Genomic DNA, 18,150 nt, shown 5'->3' with positions numbered 1-18,150 from the left:
TAACACATATTTTTGAGTACGCTTCCACATGTGCTAACAAGATTCCATAACCCAGCAACTTGTTTTCAGACGCCCTTTGTCCTCTCTCCACGCAGCAACCGTCAGCGTCACACGGTGAGTGAGCTTCTGGTGTGAGTAAGATCGTTCTCAGTTGATTGTTGAGGGATTGGCAGAAGCTCTAAGCTGCTCAAAATAGAGAACCTGTACTACAACTCGAAGTGGAAGGCGTTCATTCTGTGCAGCATCCATCGATGCATCCACTGTCAATTTCTTCACATCCATCACTCCACATATCTTCTTCCTACTTTCAGCTTTTGTCAAACTTGGGTGCTCCTGAAAAATGAAAGACTATAGTTAAGAGAAGGGGTAAATTTGTCACATTTTTCATCCCTTTTTCCATTTAGCCGGTTTTCACAACAATACCACCGTGGGAGAAGGCTTCCTGAACAGTGAAATTGATCCTTGTTTACACACATGTGTCAATAGCTGGGGAACTCAGTTTGATGGATAAATTTCAGGTTTTCTTCAACCAAACGTGGAGAAATGGGAAACCCACTTCCACTTCCCTGGGATAATGACCAGAAGTCCCGAACCAAACACTGCCTTAGGTTGTGTTTGGTTGAGGATATCTCATTGGATAAAAGCCAATTGGAAATGTAGCTTAACCATGTTTGGTTGTCCCACTTTCATCATTTGCCTACCTAAACTACTACCCCATCAAACTCATTTGCATGTCAAACTCTCCAATAATGAAGGCAATATATTCCCAATTGTGATGTTGTATTTTGAGTTCCCTAGGTAAATAGCACCAAAAGTAAGAATGGAAATTACTATCATACCAAACTATTTAAAGGTAAAAGGGTATCATATGTGATTCAAAATACTTAAAAATAAGGGGTATTTTGGTAATTGCAACTCATTTTCCCATCAATATTTTAACTCAAATCAAACATAAACTTTATAATATTTACCAAATTTTCTCGGTAAATTTTTTTTCAATCAAACTTTTTTTACATTTTCCTAACAAACTCACTTTCCAACTTTTTTTTTTCTAGTAATTACATTTCTCTAATATTCAATAAATTTCTCCTCAACCAAACGCCCCTGGTGGGATAGTGTAGCTTGGAGAAGCAATCATTGAAATTCCAATCCAGCCAATACTATGTTATTTTAGGCTATCCCATCGTAAGAGTTTTGAAGCTTTGGTATCCATTTACTGCCCACAGATGAAATTTTATAAAAGTAAAAGCCAAGTAGTAATCACAGTGAAGGGCAGTCATTGGTTCAGGATTTGACTGTATGGATATGCCAACGTGAGAATCGCAAGGCCATCCAAGTTAGAGGTCCTGATTTAATGTTGGTTGTTCAGTATTTTTATTTTTATTTTATTTATTTTATACTTTACATAGTCATTGATTGACATCACTTGATCGTTTGATGTAGGCATATTAAATATTGCTACACTGGAGGATATTGCTCGTAATCTGAGGATAAAGACACTATGAAGAATATAAATTTACTATGTGTGAAAGGAATGATACGGTGTAATGACATCTCAGAATTCAGCTGTCATTCTCAAGCAAAACCATGTAAAATATAGTAATAATATCAACAACTCAATTAACATAAATTGGTCACAATTTGATGAAATTGGAGAGATCACCTGGGGAAGGCTGTGTACTTCTTAAAAGATCCTTTGATTTCATGTTGTGAATTACTTACTGTTGTGACCAATTTATGTTAATTGAGTTGTTGATATTATTACTATATTTTACATGGTTTTGCTTGAGAATGCCAGCTGAATTCTGAGATGTCATTATACCATATCATTCCTTTCACACATAGTAAATTTATAGTCTTCATGATGGTTCTGCATTAATTCAATAAGCATAATTGCCTTATTGGTTTGTTCGAAATCCTTGAATGAGTTATATTTGCTGCATCACGCTCCTTATTTTAGATGCATGTCTCTTTCAAAGATGAGATAAGTTATTCTACCTACCTTTGCCTACTACTAGAATCTCAATAGGGAAAATAAATAATAAATATAGTCGAAATTCTGATCGTTGAAGAGTGGTAGGCAGAAAAAATGATAGGTAGAATAATCTATCCCTTTAGAGATACAAGAAAACTTTGTCTTCTTTCAACTTTTTAACAGAGAAACTTAGTTCCGTTTTTGAGTCCAAGTGTTGCGGCAAATAGTTGTATAGAATGTTTAAATCAACTTTGTTAAATATACAGCTGATCGAAATACACTTTTTTTTTCTTTTTTTTTTGGGTACATAAATACACTTAATTTGTTAACTTAATGATACATTAATGTTGTTAATTTGTTGAAAAGAACGCCGATCCCATTTGTGCATTTATCCCTAGCATTTGGGGATAAACTCAATATTCTTTTGGGCTTTCGGTGGGCACTGTACTTGATTTTGGAATATGTTATAAAGCTCCTCGTTGATCCTCTATCAATTGCGATATGTTATATATAGCATCAATTCCTTATTTTAAATTTAAAAACTAAATGAGAGACTTGTACAATAATAAGTTGGGAAGGCTAGGAAATTTTTGCTTTTCTAATTTGCAAGTGGGGCATTTGCTGCCTTCATGTTCTAACTTAAGGGAAAGTATTACGGATAATGTAAATAATTTCTATTTTGATACTTTTATTTGATAGTTACTTAGTTATAATGAGTTAATAAAAGTCTGACTTAATAAATGTCTCTTCAATAATAAAAAAAACTTTTATTTAACATAATTTTCAATAATAACTTTGTAAAAACCTGACTTAAATTTTTTTTGTTTGTTAATGAAGCATTTCCACAATTACATACTCCAAAGAAAATATTGAAGCGAGTACCATGTTGTTTAGCAGCTTATATATGCATTATGAGTTTAGCGTGTGTAGTTTGAAAGGTTATAAATTGCGTTCTTTTAATGACTTATATAATATATATTAAAGGAAGTTACAATTGAATGAATAACCTATTTCATTAATATTGTACAAGTCTTTTAAATAGACTTTATGAAACCAAAGTAACGTACATGGAATGGAAGCTGTTGCAGAAATTTACGTACACCTAACATAACAAACCTAAAAATAATGGATGTTACACTAGTAAATCCTAAAATAAAGGAAAACAAATAATACAAGTTTACACCAGAAAATAATAACAAACTAAGTTGTTTACTGTTATCCTAATACTCCCCCTCAAGTTGGAGCATGTAAGGATGAAATGTCCAACTTGGATAATAGGAATTCAAATTGTTTTCTGCCAAGAGCTTTTGTGAGGATGTCTACAGGTTGAGAAGAAGTAGGGATATGCTCAGTGCAAATAGTTTTCGACATGATATGCTCTCTAACAAAATGACAATCCAGTTCTATGTGTTTTGTACGCTCATGAAAAACTGGATTAGATGCGATATGAATGACAGATTTACTATCACAGTATAGGCGCATGGGCATGGGATGAGCAATTCCAAGATCTTGCAGGAAAGCTTTAATCCATAATAATTCAGATGTAGCAGCAGCCATGGATCTATATTCAGCTTCTGCAGAGGAACGAGAAATTGTGTGTTGCTTCTTTGATTTCCATGCAATTGGAGAGTTACCAAGTTTAACAAAATAACCAGTAATGGATCTTCTAGTAACTGGACAACTCGCCCAATCAGAGTCACAAAATGCCCGAAGATGAAGATCAGAGTTTGATTGTAAGAGAAGGCCTTGACCAGGATTCCCTTTGATGTAACGCAAAACTCGCAACACAGCATCATAATGTTCTTGTAGAGGATGTTGGAGAAATTGAGCAAGTGTGTGAACCGCGTAACTCAGTTCAGGTCGTTTAATTGTAAGATAAACGAGACGACCAACAAGGCGCCTGTAACGAGTAGGATCTTCATATGCTGGTCCATCCGCAAGCGCCAATTTATGATTCTGATCCATAAGAAATTCAGCTGGTTTGCATCCTAGTAAACCACATTCACTCAAAATATCCATTGCAAATTTTCTTTGACTAAGAAATAAACCAGATGAGCTGCGAGCAAATTCAATACCTAGAAAATATTTAATTTTTCCAAGGTCTTTAATTTTGAACCAAGACTGCAAATGAAGCTTTACTCGATCACAAACAGAAGTATTATTACCAGCCAAAATAATATCATCCACATAAATTAAAACAGCAACAAAGTTGTGATCCAGAGTAAAAGTAAATAACGTATAATCTGCCTTGGATTGCTTGAAACCGAAACTAAGAAGAGAATCACGAAGTTTGGCAAACCAATTACGTGGTGATTGTTTAAGACCGTAGAGAGATCTTTGAAGTTTACATGCAGTGCCAGGAGCTCCATTAGAAAAGCCAGGAGGAAAGCGCATATACACTTCCTCTTCAAGGTCACCATGGAGAAATGCATTTTGAACGTCCAATTGATAAATATTCCATTCTTTTGCAACAGCAACAGAAAGAAAGGTACGTATGCTTACCATTTTGGCAACCGGAGCAAATGTTTCAGTATAATCTTCTCCTTCAGTTTGATTGTTCCCAGCAATAACCAGTCTAGCCTTGTATCTTTCTATAGAACCATCTGAGTTATATTTGATGCGAAAAACCCATTTGCAAGGGATTGCTTTCTTATCATAAGGAAGATGAGCAACAACCCATGTGCGGTTTTCCTCAAGTGCCTGAATTTCAAGCTGCATAGCCTTCTGCCAATTCGGATTCTTTATTGCCTCCTTGAATGAACGCGGTTCAATAGAACTACTAACAGCTGCCAAATTTTTTTGATGCTTTGAAGAAAATACATGATTAGTAGCATATTTTTCAATAGGATAGACCATACCTGAGGAGACATTGGAGAGAGAGTTGACAGAAGGGGGTGTAGTTGCTATGTGACATTGATAATCCTTAAGATATGCTGGTGGACGATGGAGCCTTTTAGGTCGAGCTGGAGATACTGGCGGAGGGGAAGAAGACTCACTCGAAGAAGGCGAACTCCCCCTGATGTTCGACGTCTGAAACGGACTGTTGTGCGACGTCTGAAGTGATGAATTTTCGACGTCATGCAACGCTGGAGCAGGTGCAGTTTCATCTTCCAGAGGTGGGGCAAGTGCAGTTTCAATGGAGTCTGATGCAACTAAAACAACAGGTGAGGAGATAGGTTGCGACACAACTTGAGTTTCTTTTATTGCAAATGGAAAAATATCCTCAAAGAACTGAACGTCAGGAGAGACAAAGATCTCCTTTGTATGTAAATCAAACATTTTCCAGCCCTTCTTATTTGGAGGGTAACCCACAAATGCACATTTACGGGAGCGTGCAGCAAACTTACCAGGAGGTTTGGGTAGGACCGTGGCATAGCATAAGCAACCCAGAATTCTAATATGATCATACATTGGTGAAGTATTATGTAAAAGTTCATACAGACATTTACCACCAAGGAGAGTAGTAGGAGTCCTATTAATCAAATGAGCAGCTGTAAGAACACATTCACCCCATAATGTAAGAGGAAGAGAACCGTCAAACCGCAATGCACGTGCAACGTTGAGTATGTGACGATGACGTCTTTCAACTCTGCCGTTTTGTTGCGGTGTATAGGCACAAGAGAACTGTTGTAAAATTCCACGATTTTAAAAAAAAATTCGAAGAGCAGAAGAGAGGAATTCAGTTCCGTTGTCAGTTTGAACCTTTTTAATGGTATAATTGTACTGAGTTTGCACCATTGTAGTGAACTTGATTAAAGTAGAACATGCTTTATGCTTTTCACGCAGTAGATAAATCCATACATAGCGGCTAAAATCATCCACGATGGTAATAAAATAATGTGCACCACAAGATGAAACAGTTCTATATGGCCCCCATTAGTCACAATGTATTAAATCAAAAGGTTGCAAACTCTGCTTTTTATTAATAGGAAAAGAGGAACGAGTCTGTTTGGCTTTACAACAAATATCGCAAGAAGCCAATTTATTTGAACAAGAAACAAATGGAAGCAAGCCTAAATAATTCCTGGAGGGATGCCCCAATCTTCGATGCCACACGTCAGAAGAAGACTCTCCATGAACTTTATTTGCAGAAACAATTTGTTGAAGCACATACACCCCTTCATGTTCAACACCCTTGTCAATCGTCTTCCTCGTCTGTAGGTCCTGTAATATACAAGTAGAATCAGTGAATAAAGCAATGCATTGGTTGCAGTGGATGAGTTGAGATATAGAGAGTAAATTGCATGTGAGAGATGGCACATATAAAACATTTGTAAGTAACAATGTAGAAGATAATCGCACGTCCCCACACTGGGTTGCTAGTGTACGAGTTCCATTTGGTAATCCGACGGAACAAGGGGAAATAACGTGAATATTATGAAAGAAGAAGATGGTGCCACTCATATGTTGTAAAGAACCTTGGGATACACCACCCCAAAAGCTAGCTCAAAGGATGAGAGTGTCCAAGACCTTATAAAGGCCACATTAGTTGCACATACAACCAATGTGGGACTATATATCTCAACACGCCTCCTCACACGAGAGCCCATTGGGCTTGAAGAGTGGAATATGCAACAGGCCCAGCCTACATGTGCTAAGAAAGTCCACAAGAGAAAGTTGGGGGGGAGGGGGGGGGCGATGCTTTGATACCATAAAGGAAGTTAAAATTGAATGAATAACCTATTTCATTAATTTTGTACAAGTCTTTTAAATAGACTTTATGAAACCAAAGTAACATACATGGAATGGAAGCTGTTGCAGAAATTTACGTACACCTAACATAACAAACCTAGAAATAATGGATGTTACACTAGTAAATCCTAAAATAAAGGAAAACAAATAATACAAGTTTACACCAGAAAATAATAACAAACTAAGTTTTTTACTGTTATCCTAATATATATGAGGGATAGGATATTGTGACACCCAAGTTATGTTACACCTATGTGACACCCAGTCAATCTCACCGTTAGATCGCTTATGTTGATCCAACGATTATATTTATTTTCATCTTTGTATGGTCATGATTTCCCAAATTTAATATTTTATATTTATTTCTACCTTTGTATGATTATGATTTCCCATATTTAATGCTTTCACTCTAAATTTGGGAAATCATGACCATACAAAGATGAAAATAAATATAACCGTTGGATCAACATAAGCGATCTAACGGTGAGATTGACTGGGTGTTACATGGGTGTAACATAACTTGGGTGTCACAATATCCTATCCCTATATATGATTAGTCATACTTTGTGTATATCTGAAAAGCTATTTTTTTTTTTCATTTTACACGTCACCGATATGATTGGGGAGAGAGAAAAAAATAACTTTTTCAAATTTATACAAAATATAACCAGTTATATTTATGTAAATTACCTAAAAGAACATAAGCTTTTGTCTTTTAAAATGATAGTTTTTTCTCTCTTACATCATTCGAATAATATCGCGTGATTTGATGATGATGTAAGCTAGTATTTTTTATTTTTATTAAGGGAACGTTTGGTAGAGGAAATAATTTTTTTCATTAGGAAAAGTTTTTTGTTGGAAACATAGTAGAAAAATTTTATTGCTAGATAAGATAAAAAAAAGTGTTTGGTATGCCAAAATTTATTGCCGGATAAGATAAGAAAATGTGTGTTAACTTTAGGCAAGTTTTTTTACCACACATTGAATGGTAAAATTTTATAATGAGATCATGTGTAAAACATGTTTCCCAACCAAAAAATTTTGCTATTCATTTTTTTTTTACTCCTACTAAACATGCCTACACTATTTTACTCACTCCACTTTCCTGGATAATTTTCTTTTTCCTCCTACAAAACACCCCTAAATCTTCATATCTTTGTTCACTTGCTTTAGGGATAAAGTTTCTCCTTTTCTTGCAGAAAGAAAAAGCTTCCACAATTCACGTTAAGAATCCAATTCCGTCTTCGTCACCTTATTTTTATTATATAAATATTTGCTCCATTTCACGCAGTTCAAGAAAATCATTAGAAGAACCTTTTTTTTTTTTTTTTTTTCCTTTTTCTTTATCTTACACCATTCCTCTTAGTTGAAGTTTACTCCTCTTCTCTGTTTTCCCACATATATCATCAATCAGACATGGCGAATGTAAGAACCAAACACAAACCCCACCTTTTATTTGATTTTTTGTTTTTCAGCTATGGGACTGAAAAGTTTCTTCTTGTGTATCAGGTGGTGGAAGTGAAAGTTGGTTTGCACTGTGACGAGTGTATCAAGAAAATCCTCAAGGCCATCAAGAAAATTGAAGGTTGTTAATTTTTCCCAGAGACCAAAATAATAAAAACTTTTTTTGTTTTTTTTGTTTTGTTATTTATTTGCTACAATACCATATGACCCGTGTAACTCTTAAACAATTACAATTTCTTTGATTTCCTTGATTAATTTAGAACCTGTGTCCTTGCAGATATTGAAACGTATAACGTGGAGACAGAACTGAACAAGGTCATCGTTACGGGTAACGTCACAACAGAAGAAGTGATCAGAGTCCTTCATAAGATTGGAAAGAACGCAACTCCCTGGGAAGATACTCAAACCAAGAAGTGAAGTTTAATGTAGCATACAACTTTCCTTTTTCTCAAAACAATCATATAACTTATGGTAATGTATGCTAAGGTTCAATTATCTATTAATAATGTAATTATATCTATCTCAGTTTTGTAATTCTTGAACTTCATCCGAATAAATTATCGCAGCTGGTATTTTATTTTTTTTATTTTTTTTGTGAAAGTAAATTTTTTTTCTTATTTAGGAACCATTGGATGTGATGGGGGTGATGAAAATTGTTGAGAAATATAGTCCCACATTGGTTGTATGAACAACTAATGTGAGGTTTATAAGGCCTTGGGCACTCCCACCTTTAGCTAGCTTTTGGGATGATGACCTCAAGATTCTTAACATGGTATCATAGCGTTCGAAATCTCATCGCCTCTCACTTTCTTTGTAGTGAAATTTCCACATGTAGGTGGACTTGTATGTTATTCACCCTTCAAGCCCAGTGAACTCTTGTGCGAGGGGGCGTGTTGAGAAATGTAGTCCACGTTGGTTGTATGGACAACTAATGTAATAAGAGTTTATGCTAAATTCAGTTTATGTAACACAAGGGGGAAAGGGGGGATAAAAATGAAAAAAGCGACAAGAGAGCAAGAGCAGCACCACGAAAATGGAAATGAATCTTAAGAAGGCAAAAGGCTAAAGTCATAGTCTCTTACTTTTACTTGGAAACTGCCTTCAACATTGGAGACTTGAGACTGTGGATGATCTTCACCCATGACCATGCTGCAAACAAGGTTACACTTACACGTCATTTATGTCTTCTTACTCTTAAGTGTCCTCACTTAATAAGTGACCGACCCAGATAATCTAGCTCAAGTCAGCGTGGCGAAACTTTCGCATTTTGACAAGCAACGTACATTGAATAATTTTTCAATTTTACATAATTTTGTGGGTTTGCTTAAAGTTCTCTAGTTACTATTTATTTGTATCCTCCAACGTTGTACAAATATAGGCTTTCACTTTGCAAGTTAGTGAGCGGCTGCTATCCTTACTCGAAGGCCAAACCGTTACATTAAATACATCAAAACCAAAATACAAGGTCAGCCTCTTATTATTCCTTTGTCTCTCTATCTACACTTCAATAGTTTAGATCACTGTTATCCTTCCTTTTTCCTCATCCTCTTCTTCTCCTCCTCAAGGAAAAGTGCAGTCAACAATTAACACAATAAACAAGCTTTATTTTTTCACCCTTCAATTGCTCCTTTACATTCACATACATGGACCCTGTATCTAGAAACATGACAATGATATGCCAAGATCCCCATAGCTCTAATCACAAGGATATCTGGCACTGGGGAAACCCTCTCGATTCCCCCACTCCCGTTCTCTTTATGCAGGTTTCTTTGATTACCATAGTCACACAGATCATGGATGTTTGTCTCAAGCCCCTAGGACAATCCTCCCTTGTTTCCCAGATTCTTGTAAGCTTTGTCTAAGTTATATTTTACAAGTGTGTTCAATGACCGTCATTGGTATATTGCTTAAAATGCTATATGGAAATGTAATTCTAGATAGAACACTAATAAGTAACAACAAACTACAAGAGAAATTCTTGAAATATTATAACAAATTTGATGGCGAACTGGAGCAGTGTGGTAAAGCTGTTCTTTCATGACTGAAAGGTCATGAGTTCGAATCCAGGAAACAACCTCTTTGTAATTATGCAAAGGTAAGGCTGCGTACAAGAATTGCTTCCACCCCATACTCTTTAGTTGGGTTTAACTGGGAGTGATTTAATTATAACAAATTTGATGGTCCAAATAACAATGTTAAGCAAAGGCATGATTTTTGTCATTTCAAATAAATGAGTAGAAAGAATAGAAAGTTTATTGATTAGAACTAACAAATGATGCATGGTAACAGGGCGGATTGATATTTGGGCCATCACTTTTCGGGCACAAGAAGGTGCTGTCAAATACCTTGTTCCCTATAAAAGGTGCTGTAGTGCTTGAGACATTGGCAACGTTTGGGATCATGTTCTTTTACTTCATATATTGTGTGAAGATAGATATTGTCACAATGCTAAGAACAGAAAGGCAGGCATTGGCTATTGGTATTTCTGTATTCTCAATAACATTAGGAATCCCAACTGGATTCTCCTTTCTGTTGAAGAAATATGTTTCCATGGAGAAGAGCCTCGCAGATTCTCTCACGTTTATAGCAGTCTCACAATCCTTAACTGCTTTTGTTGTCATATCAGTCCTCATGGCAGAGCTTAAAATCCTTAACACTGACGTAGGCCGTCTAACCATGTCTGCAGCAATGTTTGCCGATGTTTTTGGGTTTGCTGCGACAGCAATTATGTTTGCAGTAATGCAAAACTCTGGTGGTAATATCCTGTCAATATTATTTACCCTTCTATCCGTAGTTATGCTCTTCATTGTTATTATATATGTAATGCGGCCAGTGATACTATGGATCTTAGAGCGCTCAAAAGGGAAGCCGGTTGATGAATTACACATTGTTTGTATCTTTGTCTTCGTTCTCATAAGTGGATTTTTAAGTGAATTTGTTGGGCAGCATTTCATAATGGGACCATTAGTTTTGGGATTGGCTGTTCCAGAAGGGCCACCCTTAGGAACAGCTTTGATAACTAAAATGGAGACAGTCTCTGTGGCATTTTTGTATCCAATCTACTTGGCTGTTTGTGGACTGGAAACTGATATCTTCAAAATCAGGACTCGGTCATTGTGGGTTGTGAGTACCATAGTGCTTTGCGCTTGCTTTATGAAGATTGGTGCTGTAATTTTGTCCGGATATTATTACAAAATGCCCTTGAAAGAATCTTGTGTGATTGGGATCCTTCTAAATGCAAGAGGCATAGCAGAGCTTTCACTTTACAATATATGGAGGGCAGGCAAGGTATGTATGTATGTGCATGCCATCGAGAGAGATTTAATAAATTCATTTTCAATGCACCAAATGCAAGTACATAACATATTTGATTGATTAATTAACAATTAACATAATATAAACCTCATTTCTTCTCTTCTCTTCTCTATGCATGGCAGGTAATCACGGGACAAGAGTTCTCTTTGCTGGTCATCTCCATTCTAGTGATAAATGCTATCATATCGCCACTGATAAAATTCTTATATGATCCTTCAGACCAATATCATAACGTAAGAAGATGTTCAATTCAACATACTAAGAGAGAATCCGAGCTTCGAGTCATGGTATGCATTCACAACAATGAAAATATCCCTACAATCATCAACCTCTTAGAAGCATCCTATGCAAGTAGAGAGAGCACCGTTGCAGTTATAGCACTAGTACTTGTAGAGCTTCTTGGAAGAGCAAGGCCTATTCTTGTTGCTCATCAAGCCCATGATACCCTGCGGTCAACCGCATGCAATTCAACTCAAATAGACAATTCCCTGAGACAATATGCACAGCAGAATGAAGGGTGTGCATCAGTTCAGTCTTTCACTTCAGTTTCCCTCTTTGATACAATGCATGACGACGTTTGCCGAATATCACTTGACATGAGAGCAAACCTTTTGATCATGCCATTTCACAAGCGATGGGAAATAGATGGTACCGTTCAGGTAGCCAATAGGGCCATCCAAACCATGAACATTAAAGTTCTAGAAAAAGCACCTTGCTCAGTGGGAATTCTCATTGATAGGGGTATCTTGTGTGGTTCTCAATCACTCTTGATTGCTAGAGCACCATACCGTGTTGCCGTGCTCTTCATTGGTGGTGCAGATGATGCAGAGACACTAGCCTATGGTACTAGGATGGCTAGGCATGAAAATGTGAACGTAACGGTGATTCGGTTCCTTCTATTCGGAGATGAAAACTCTAAAGACAGAAAACGTGACAGTGATATTATAGGTGAATATAGATATTATAATGCTGGAAATCGTCGCTTTGAAATCATGGAAGAAGTGGTCAAAGATGGTATAGAGATGTCATCGTGTGTCAGAAAATTGATAGATTATTTTGATCTAGTAATGGTGGGGAGGGAGCATCCAGAGTCTGTTCTGCTTCGTGGACATGACCAATGGAGTGAATGTCCAGAGCTAGGGGTTATTGGGGATATGATAGGTTCACAGGATTTTGTGACAAAGGCATCGGTGCTGGTGGTGCAACAACAAAGAATAAGAGGGAGGCTTGTTAAACACACTGCGAATCCAATGCCAAATCAAAGAGATCAGCTGGTACACGATGTTCCATTTGATGAAGTATCAAGAGCCTCATGTACAATTTCAGTGGACAGACATGATCAACGAATGTAGATAACACTATATTAGTGAAATTTTTTTATTCTTATCTTTCTTTAATTTCCATCTGCCGAGTTTTCATTTTCAATAAATACGTAATTTAAGCAAATCATGGACTTTCGTTTAAAAATTGAAAGTTGCTTGCGACAATGCATTTAAATCAATAAAAAAATAATTTAAATTCATTCACATGGTTAATCCGTTGTCCACCCTTATAATCCTATAAATAGATGTTCAAACGCCAAACTCAATATCAGATAGTCCAATACAAGACCTCATGATTTTCTTTATCCCATTTTAAAAAAAGAAGCCTGGAGTAGTCATTGACTTATATTGGTTTCACTTTGAGACACCTCTATATTTATTCCTCTTACATTAAGAAAAAAAAAATCTATAACATTCACCAACCTGGAATCATATAAAAAATTATATAATTTAGCTGTAGAAGGAATTAATTGTAAACTGGGATCATTGTCATGGAAAAAAAAAAAAGCTATTCCTTTGTGCCCATTTTACCAGCTTTCCAAGAATGATACAAATTACTAAGAAAATGTCGCAAGGTTATTTTCACCTCATTTATTTTTTTATCTCATCAATGCCGGTTTCTTCTGTTTTGTTGCATAAAATTGCAGCTAGATTCGGAGAATCTGATGTAGGTGACTCTGTCTTTCTAATCAAATTATTTATATGTCGATGAATGATGATTTACGTCAAACTAAATTTTAGTATACAGCAACATTAAGATCACGGATTACAAGACAACCAAAACAAGTTCTGTTTCCATAACAAAACTTCACTTATATGATTTACTGTCTTGCCCCAAAACACGTGCTGACACAATTATAACTCCCCAATACTCATATTTGCATATGACACATGAATGTGAAATTGGCAACTAAAAAAGAGAAAATGAAAAGATGTACTTGATTTATGAGAAGAATTGCAATGTTCAAGCATAAATAAATGAAATCGGCTTACTTAAGATGAGGTTTTGAACATTAAGCGTTGTGAAAATTGATGAAAGCAGAGAGAAGATAAAATGAGAAAAATTAATATTACCTAGGTTCCCCAATAAGAATTGATTGTCCGTGTTACAAAAGATAGCATATTTACAAGAAATGTTTGTGGTACAGTAGCATTATATAACCGAAAGTGTAGTCACAGAACAAGAAAACTCAATTTTCAGAAAGAAAAAATTCTCAAATAATTATCCAGCAGAGAGCCGAGGAAGAAGTAGAAAGGAGGAGAAAATCACAAAATAAGACAAATAGTTATGATTAAACTGAACATTTTTTTCACAATTATTTTTAACAGTGTTCACTAAAGGATCTTAAGTTGCAAGGAGAAAATTAAGTATACTAGATTTTTTCCAATATTTCCTATAATGCCACCCCCCATATTCTTCGAGAACTACCTTAGTGGTCAGACAAACACATCATATGTAACATCCCCGTCTCGAGCCGGTTCAATTAACATGCATATAATACAAACAGAAACAGCGGAAGACTCAACTTACGAAAATACGAGCTAACTTTTTCTTTTTCTATTTTATTTCTTACTCGGCGGAGACAAAAATCGGACAGAGTAACCTCTGTAATTCAGACAACTGGGGATTTTCCAATCCCACTCACAAGAGTTCCTGATAGACAGTTTATACAACATATACATTCAGAAGTACTAGACATCCAAATATAATCATAAACCCATCCATGGACACATGCATAGTTTGGCTCCGGGCTACTAATCTAACAGCATGCAATCCAATACGTAAACATAACTGAATACTGCATAGTCATATCAACATGCTTGAATACCCAAATGTACATGCATCAGACTGACAGACATGTACAAAACATATGCAGGCCATATACGAAGTAAAGGATCAAACATCATGATCCACAAAATACTGAAATACGAAATAACATAAATACACTCCAAAACAGAAGCAGCCTACAGCTACTCCAACTCTGGTCCGTCGAATGCCTTAGCCACGGGTCGCGTCCCTGCCTAGTGAGGACTCACCGAGAAACTGAGAACCTGAAATGATGTTCCCAAGAAGGGGTGAGATAACAAATCTCAATAAGCTCCAGGTTTATAGAGAATTCTCCATACCTCTGGCTCACTCCTGCATGAAAGTCAGATACAGAGTATACAAGTGCAACATATAACAGATATCATAACAGAACAAAGCATATATACATATCTTATCAGAGGCGTGCACCGTCATTTTCAAGGGAGGACCCCAAGCGGAAATCAACGCACGTGTTCCTAAGGGAGGACCCCAAGCGGAACCAGAACATGTCAGAGGTGTACACCATCAATCTCAGGGAATCCCAAGAAGACATCTGTGTACCATACAATCAATACAGAAATCATTTCAGAACAAGTCATATCATGTTATCAAATAACTCTATATGAATGAATCTATACAAAGCATCAAAACAGTCATACAATCCAACCACAGTTCACTAACTATGGTGGAGCACTCAAGCAGGAAAAGACTCCTTAAACATAGAGTTTACCTCTTGAAGCTTTTCAAGTTCGATTACTTGTTGCACAAGTTACTTATATAGCTCCAACAAAAAATCAACCCTTTTCAGTCCCTAGGCACACCTAGAGAAGAATTCAAAACAAAATCAATAAAATGATACTATGCCATGATTCTTACATAAGGCATACATTTTATCGCTTATATTCATTTCTTTATATTTTTGCCAATCTTATGTCAATACACAAGTCTAGACCATTTATAATCGTTAGCATTCTTTAATTTAATCAAGTGTTCACTTGAGAATTTTCAACATAAATCATGCCATTTTTCTTCAAAAGGCCGTGGAGATACCCTTAGGGAATCAAGATATTTTCCAACAATTTTTCAAGCCATTTCACTTCTTAATTCGTCAATTTCGTACAATGAAACACAACACATTTTATTAAAATAAAAAGTAACAAAATCTACCCCTAAACCACCCTATAGGTCAAAATCCACAAAGGAGAAGGCAAAGGGTTCTTCTCTTTTACATTTCATTTTCTTCACTTAATTAACAACTTAACATACATCTATATATCCACAAGGTTCCAATTTAATTTTTTTGGAACATCAAACCCCTCACAAGCACACCATGGCCGAAACCTAGGGACATGACACATAGGATTTTTTTCCACTTTGGCATTCTCACTAATTCATCAAATTTCCATTCACTCCAACACATTAAACCTTCCCAATACATAAGATAAAATTTTGCATCATAAACCCTCTTTAACCCTACAAGGCCAAAATCATAAGGAGCACCACACCATGGATTTTTTTTCCAATTTTACACATACACAAATGCTTATTTAACATTCCTATATCCAACACATCCATAATACATCATCAATTCAACTTTTAAATTAATTTATTTCCCACCTAAAACATGTTCATATTTTTCATGACTTAAAGCATCAAAATAAAACCATGAAAATAGAGGTTTATTACCTCTAATCACTTGTACAAAGCCTAGAGAGCAACCTCCAAGCAAAGCTCCATCAAAACTCTACTTCCTCCTCTTTGATGAATAGTGACACGAAAATGGGGGGAGGAAGAACTTTCTCCACAAGCAAAATCAGCTCAAACTAAGTGGTGGAATAGATTCATTGGGTGGTCTACTATTGATTTCATGTAGTGGACTTTGTGATTTGGTGGAAGATTTAAGGAGAATCAAAGGAAAGAAATTCAAACCCTAACCCACCTTTCCATGATGAACCTCGAGTATGAAGAGAGAGTTTTTGAGTGAATAGTGTTCACTTAAGTGAGTTGGAATTATATGTATAAGTAGCCTTTTTTACCGGTTGTTTTTCTATCGCATATTTTCACTTAAACTAATCCGGAACTAACTTAAAGCTACGAACATATTTTTATTTTTCTGAACTCATTTACATTAATTTTTATTTCCTAAGGAACAATATTCATAATTCACAGTATGGTTTCGGCACCGTTTTTGACGAAATGCACTGTAAATCACTAACTGTACGTCGTTTGCTTACAAAACTTACAACTTATAAACTTATTATTCTTGGGCCTATTTTGACTTGTATGTCATATATTGGACTTTTTTAATCTTATTTCATCAATTATTTGTTTCTGGACTCCACCGGTCGCTTAAACAGCAGTACAAAATACCCGATAGAAAATACTATTCACTAGATTTTCACGGAAAGTGCCAGACTATCCAATTTTTTGTTCTAAATTCATATTTTGCGTCAGAATTATCAAATTATGTCTCTAACATCATTTTACTCATTTTAGCTCTACCGGTTAATTCACAAGAATGCAAATCATCCGACAGAACGCATTGTGCATAACCTAGTCATGATTACAGTCAAAATACTCAAAATCACAGTCTGAATCTAATTATGGCATTTAAATCCTTAAATTAAACCTCTAATTAAGATTTACCAGTTAGGATCATTATAGTTCATGAACTGGTTCTTTAAAAACCAGTTCGGTTCATGAACTGATTTTTAAAAACCGGTTATTTTAAGGAGCTGTTCGATTTGGTTCAGTTTTTTGGTTATTTTGCACGTCCCTATAACTGTGACCTTAGAATCCGTTGATTAGTACCAACTGCGGGATTAACGAGTTTACGAATTGCATACAGAGAATTCGATGAAGCCACAGTTCCTATGCTTGAAATAAATCCGACACTAGCAAGTTTTAGACCACCAAATACAACCGATGCAACTCTATGACTGGGATTCCTGTTTGTCCCTACTGGATTCTTTTGAAATGCATTGTCTGGAATGGAGCCAATAATACCTATTATAGAATCAATGTTGTCAGGCGCATTCATCTCATCGGCATACGAAAGGAATGATAAAGTTGGCGCAGGAAGCCACACTGTAAAGAAATCAACAACTGATCCTCTGACAGTGTCCGTAATAACATAGTCAAGCTCTTGAAAAAAAATTTCTTTCCGCTTTTCATACTGTGCAAATAGTGTAGTTGTTACTGATATTGCTTCTTCTATGGCTAATCTATGCAAGAATTTGGGATCTGCCAGCAATCTTTCACTGAAACCCTGCATTCAAGAAGAACCACATGAGAGGTAAAATATTAAGGGAACAAAGTGATATATTATTGGGAAAACTTCAAAAACCCATCTATCACTTTTTTCATAATTATTTATCCTTTTTTTTTTAATTTTGAATCATTTACTGTGTCATATACCCCCTAAGTGAGGGGGTAAGTGATAAAAAAACTTTAAGTTAGGGTTGTAAATGATAAAAAAAATCTAAATAAGGGTGTAAATGATTCAAAAATTTTGTGAAGGGGTAAGTGATAATTAAGAAAACTCGTTGGGGTTTTTTTTTGAAGTTTTTCCTATA

At 35.8% G+C, this 18,150-nt stretch overlaps 2 protein-coding genes and 1 long non-coding RNA gene across 3 annotated transcripts; 2 read left to right on the top strand and 1 right to left on the bottom strand.

Annotated features, from left to right (window-relative positions):
• Positions 1 to 7,844: 7,844 nt before the first annotated feature.
• Positions 7,845 to 8,694, top strand: LOC133317292 (protein SODIUM POTASSIUM ROOT DEFECTIVE 2-like). The gene is made up of 3 exons (XM_061519155.1): positions 7,845 to 8,092; positions 8,177 to 8,252; positions 8,409 to 8,694. The coding sequence occupies exons 1-3, from the start codon at positions 8,084 to 8,086 to the stop codon at positions 8,546 to 8,548; spliced, it is 225 nt and encodes a 74-aa protein (XP_061375139.1). The 5' UTR covers positions 7,845 to 8,083; the 3' UTR covers positions 8,549 to 8,694.
• A 1,080-nt stretch (positions 8,695 to 9,774) lies between these two features.
• Positions 9,775 to 12,798, top strand: LOC133317234 (cation/H(+) antiporter 15-like). The gene is made up of 3 exons (XM_061519074.1): positions 9,775 to 9,978; positions 10,421 to 11,419; positions 11,569 to 12,798. Exons 1-3 carry the CDS (start codon positions 9,775 to 9,777, stop codon positions 12,796 to 12,798), a joined length of 2,433 nt encoding a protein of 810 aa, XP_061375058.1.
• A 1,790-nt stretch (positions 12,799 to 14,588) lies between these two features.
• Positions 14,589 to 16,519, bottom strand: LOC133317294 (uncharacterized). The gene is made up of 3 exons (XR_009752294.1): positions 16,262 to 16,519; positions 15,306 to 15,396; positions 14,589 to 15,128 (listed from the first exon to the last, which is right to left on the bottom strand). It is a non-coding gene; the product is annotated as an uncharacterized LOC133317294 (long non-coding RNA).
• Positions 16,520 to 18,150: the final 1,631 nt, after the last annotated feature.

This window comes from Gastrolobium bilobum, unplaced genomic scaffold (genome assembly GCF_033153095.1).
Source record: "Gastrolobium bilobum isolate Gb01-03AN ecotype WA unplaced genomic scaffold, APGP_CSIRO_Gbil_v1 utg1269, whole genome shotgun sequence".
Taxonomy (NCBI): Eukaryota; Viridiplantae; Streptophyta; class Magnoliopsida; order Fabales; family Fabaceae; genus Gastrolobium; species Gastrolobium bilobum.
The sequence above is the reverse complement of the archived record's forward strand: the minus strand, read 5'-3'. Positions and strand labels throughout refer to the sequence as shown.

Bases quoted from the DNA above. Each gene is read 5' to 3' on its own strand.
- LOC133317292 (XM_061519155.1), top strand. The intron at 8,253-8,408 runs GTTGTTAATTTT...GTGTCCTTGCAG, and splicing joins GGCCATCAAGAAAATTGAAG to ATATTGAAACGTATAACGTG.
- LOC133317234 (XM_061519074.1), top strand. From the start codon at position 9,775: ATGGACCCTGTATCTAGAAACATGACAATGATATGCCAAGATCCCCAT. The intron at 9,979-10,420 runs GTAAGCTTTGTC...GCATGGTAACAG, and splicing joins CCCTTGTTTCCCAGATTCTT to GGCGGATTGATATTTGGGCC. The intron at 11,420-11,568 runs GTATGTATGTAT...TATGCATGGCAG, and splicing joins ATATATGGAGGGCAGGCAAG to GTAATCACGGGACAAGAGTT.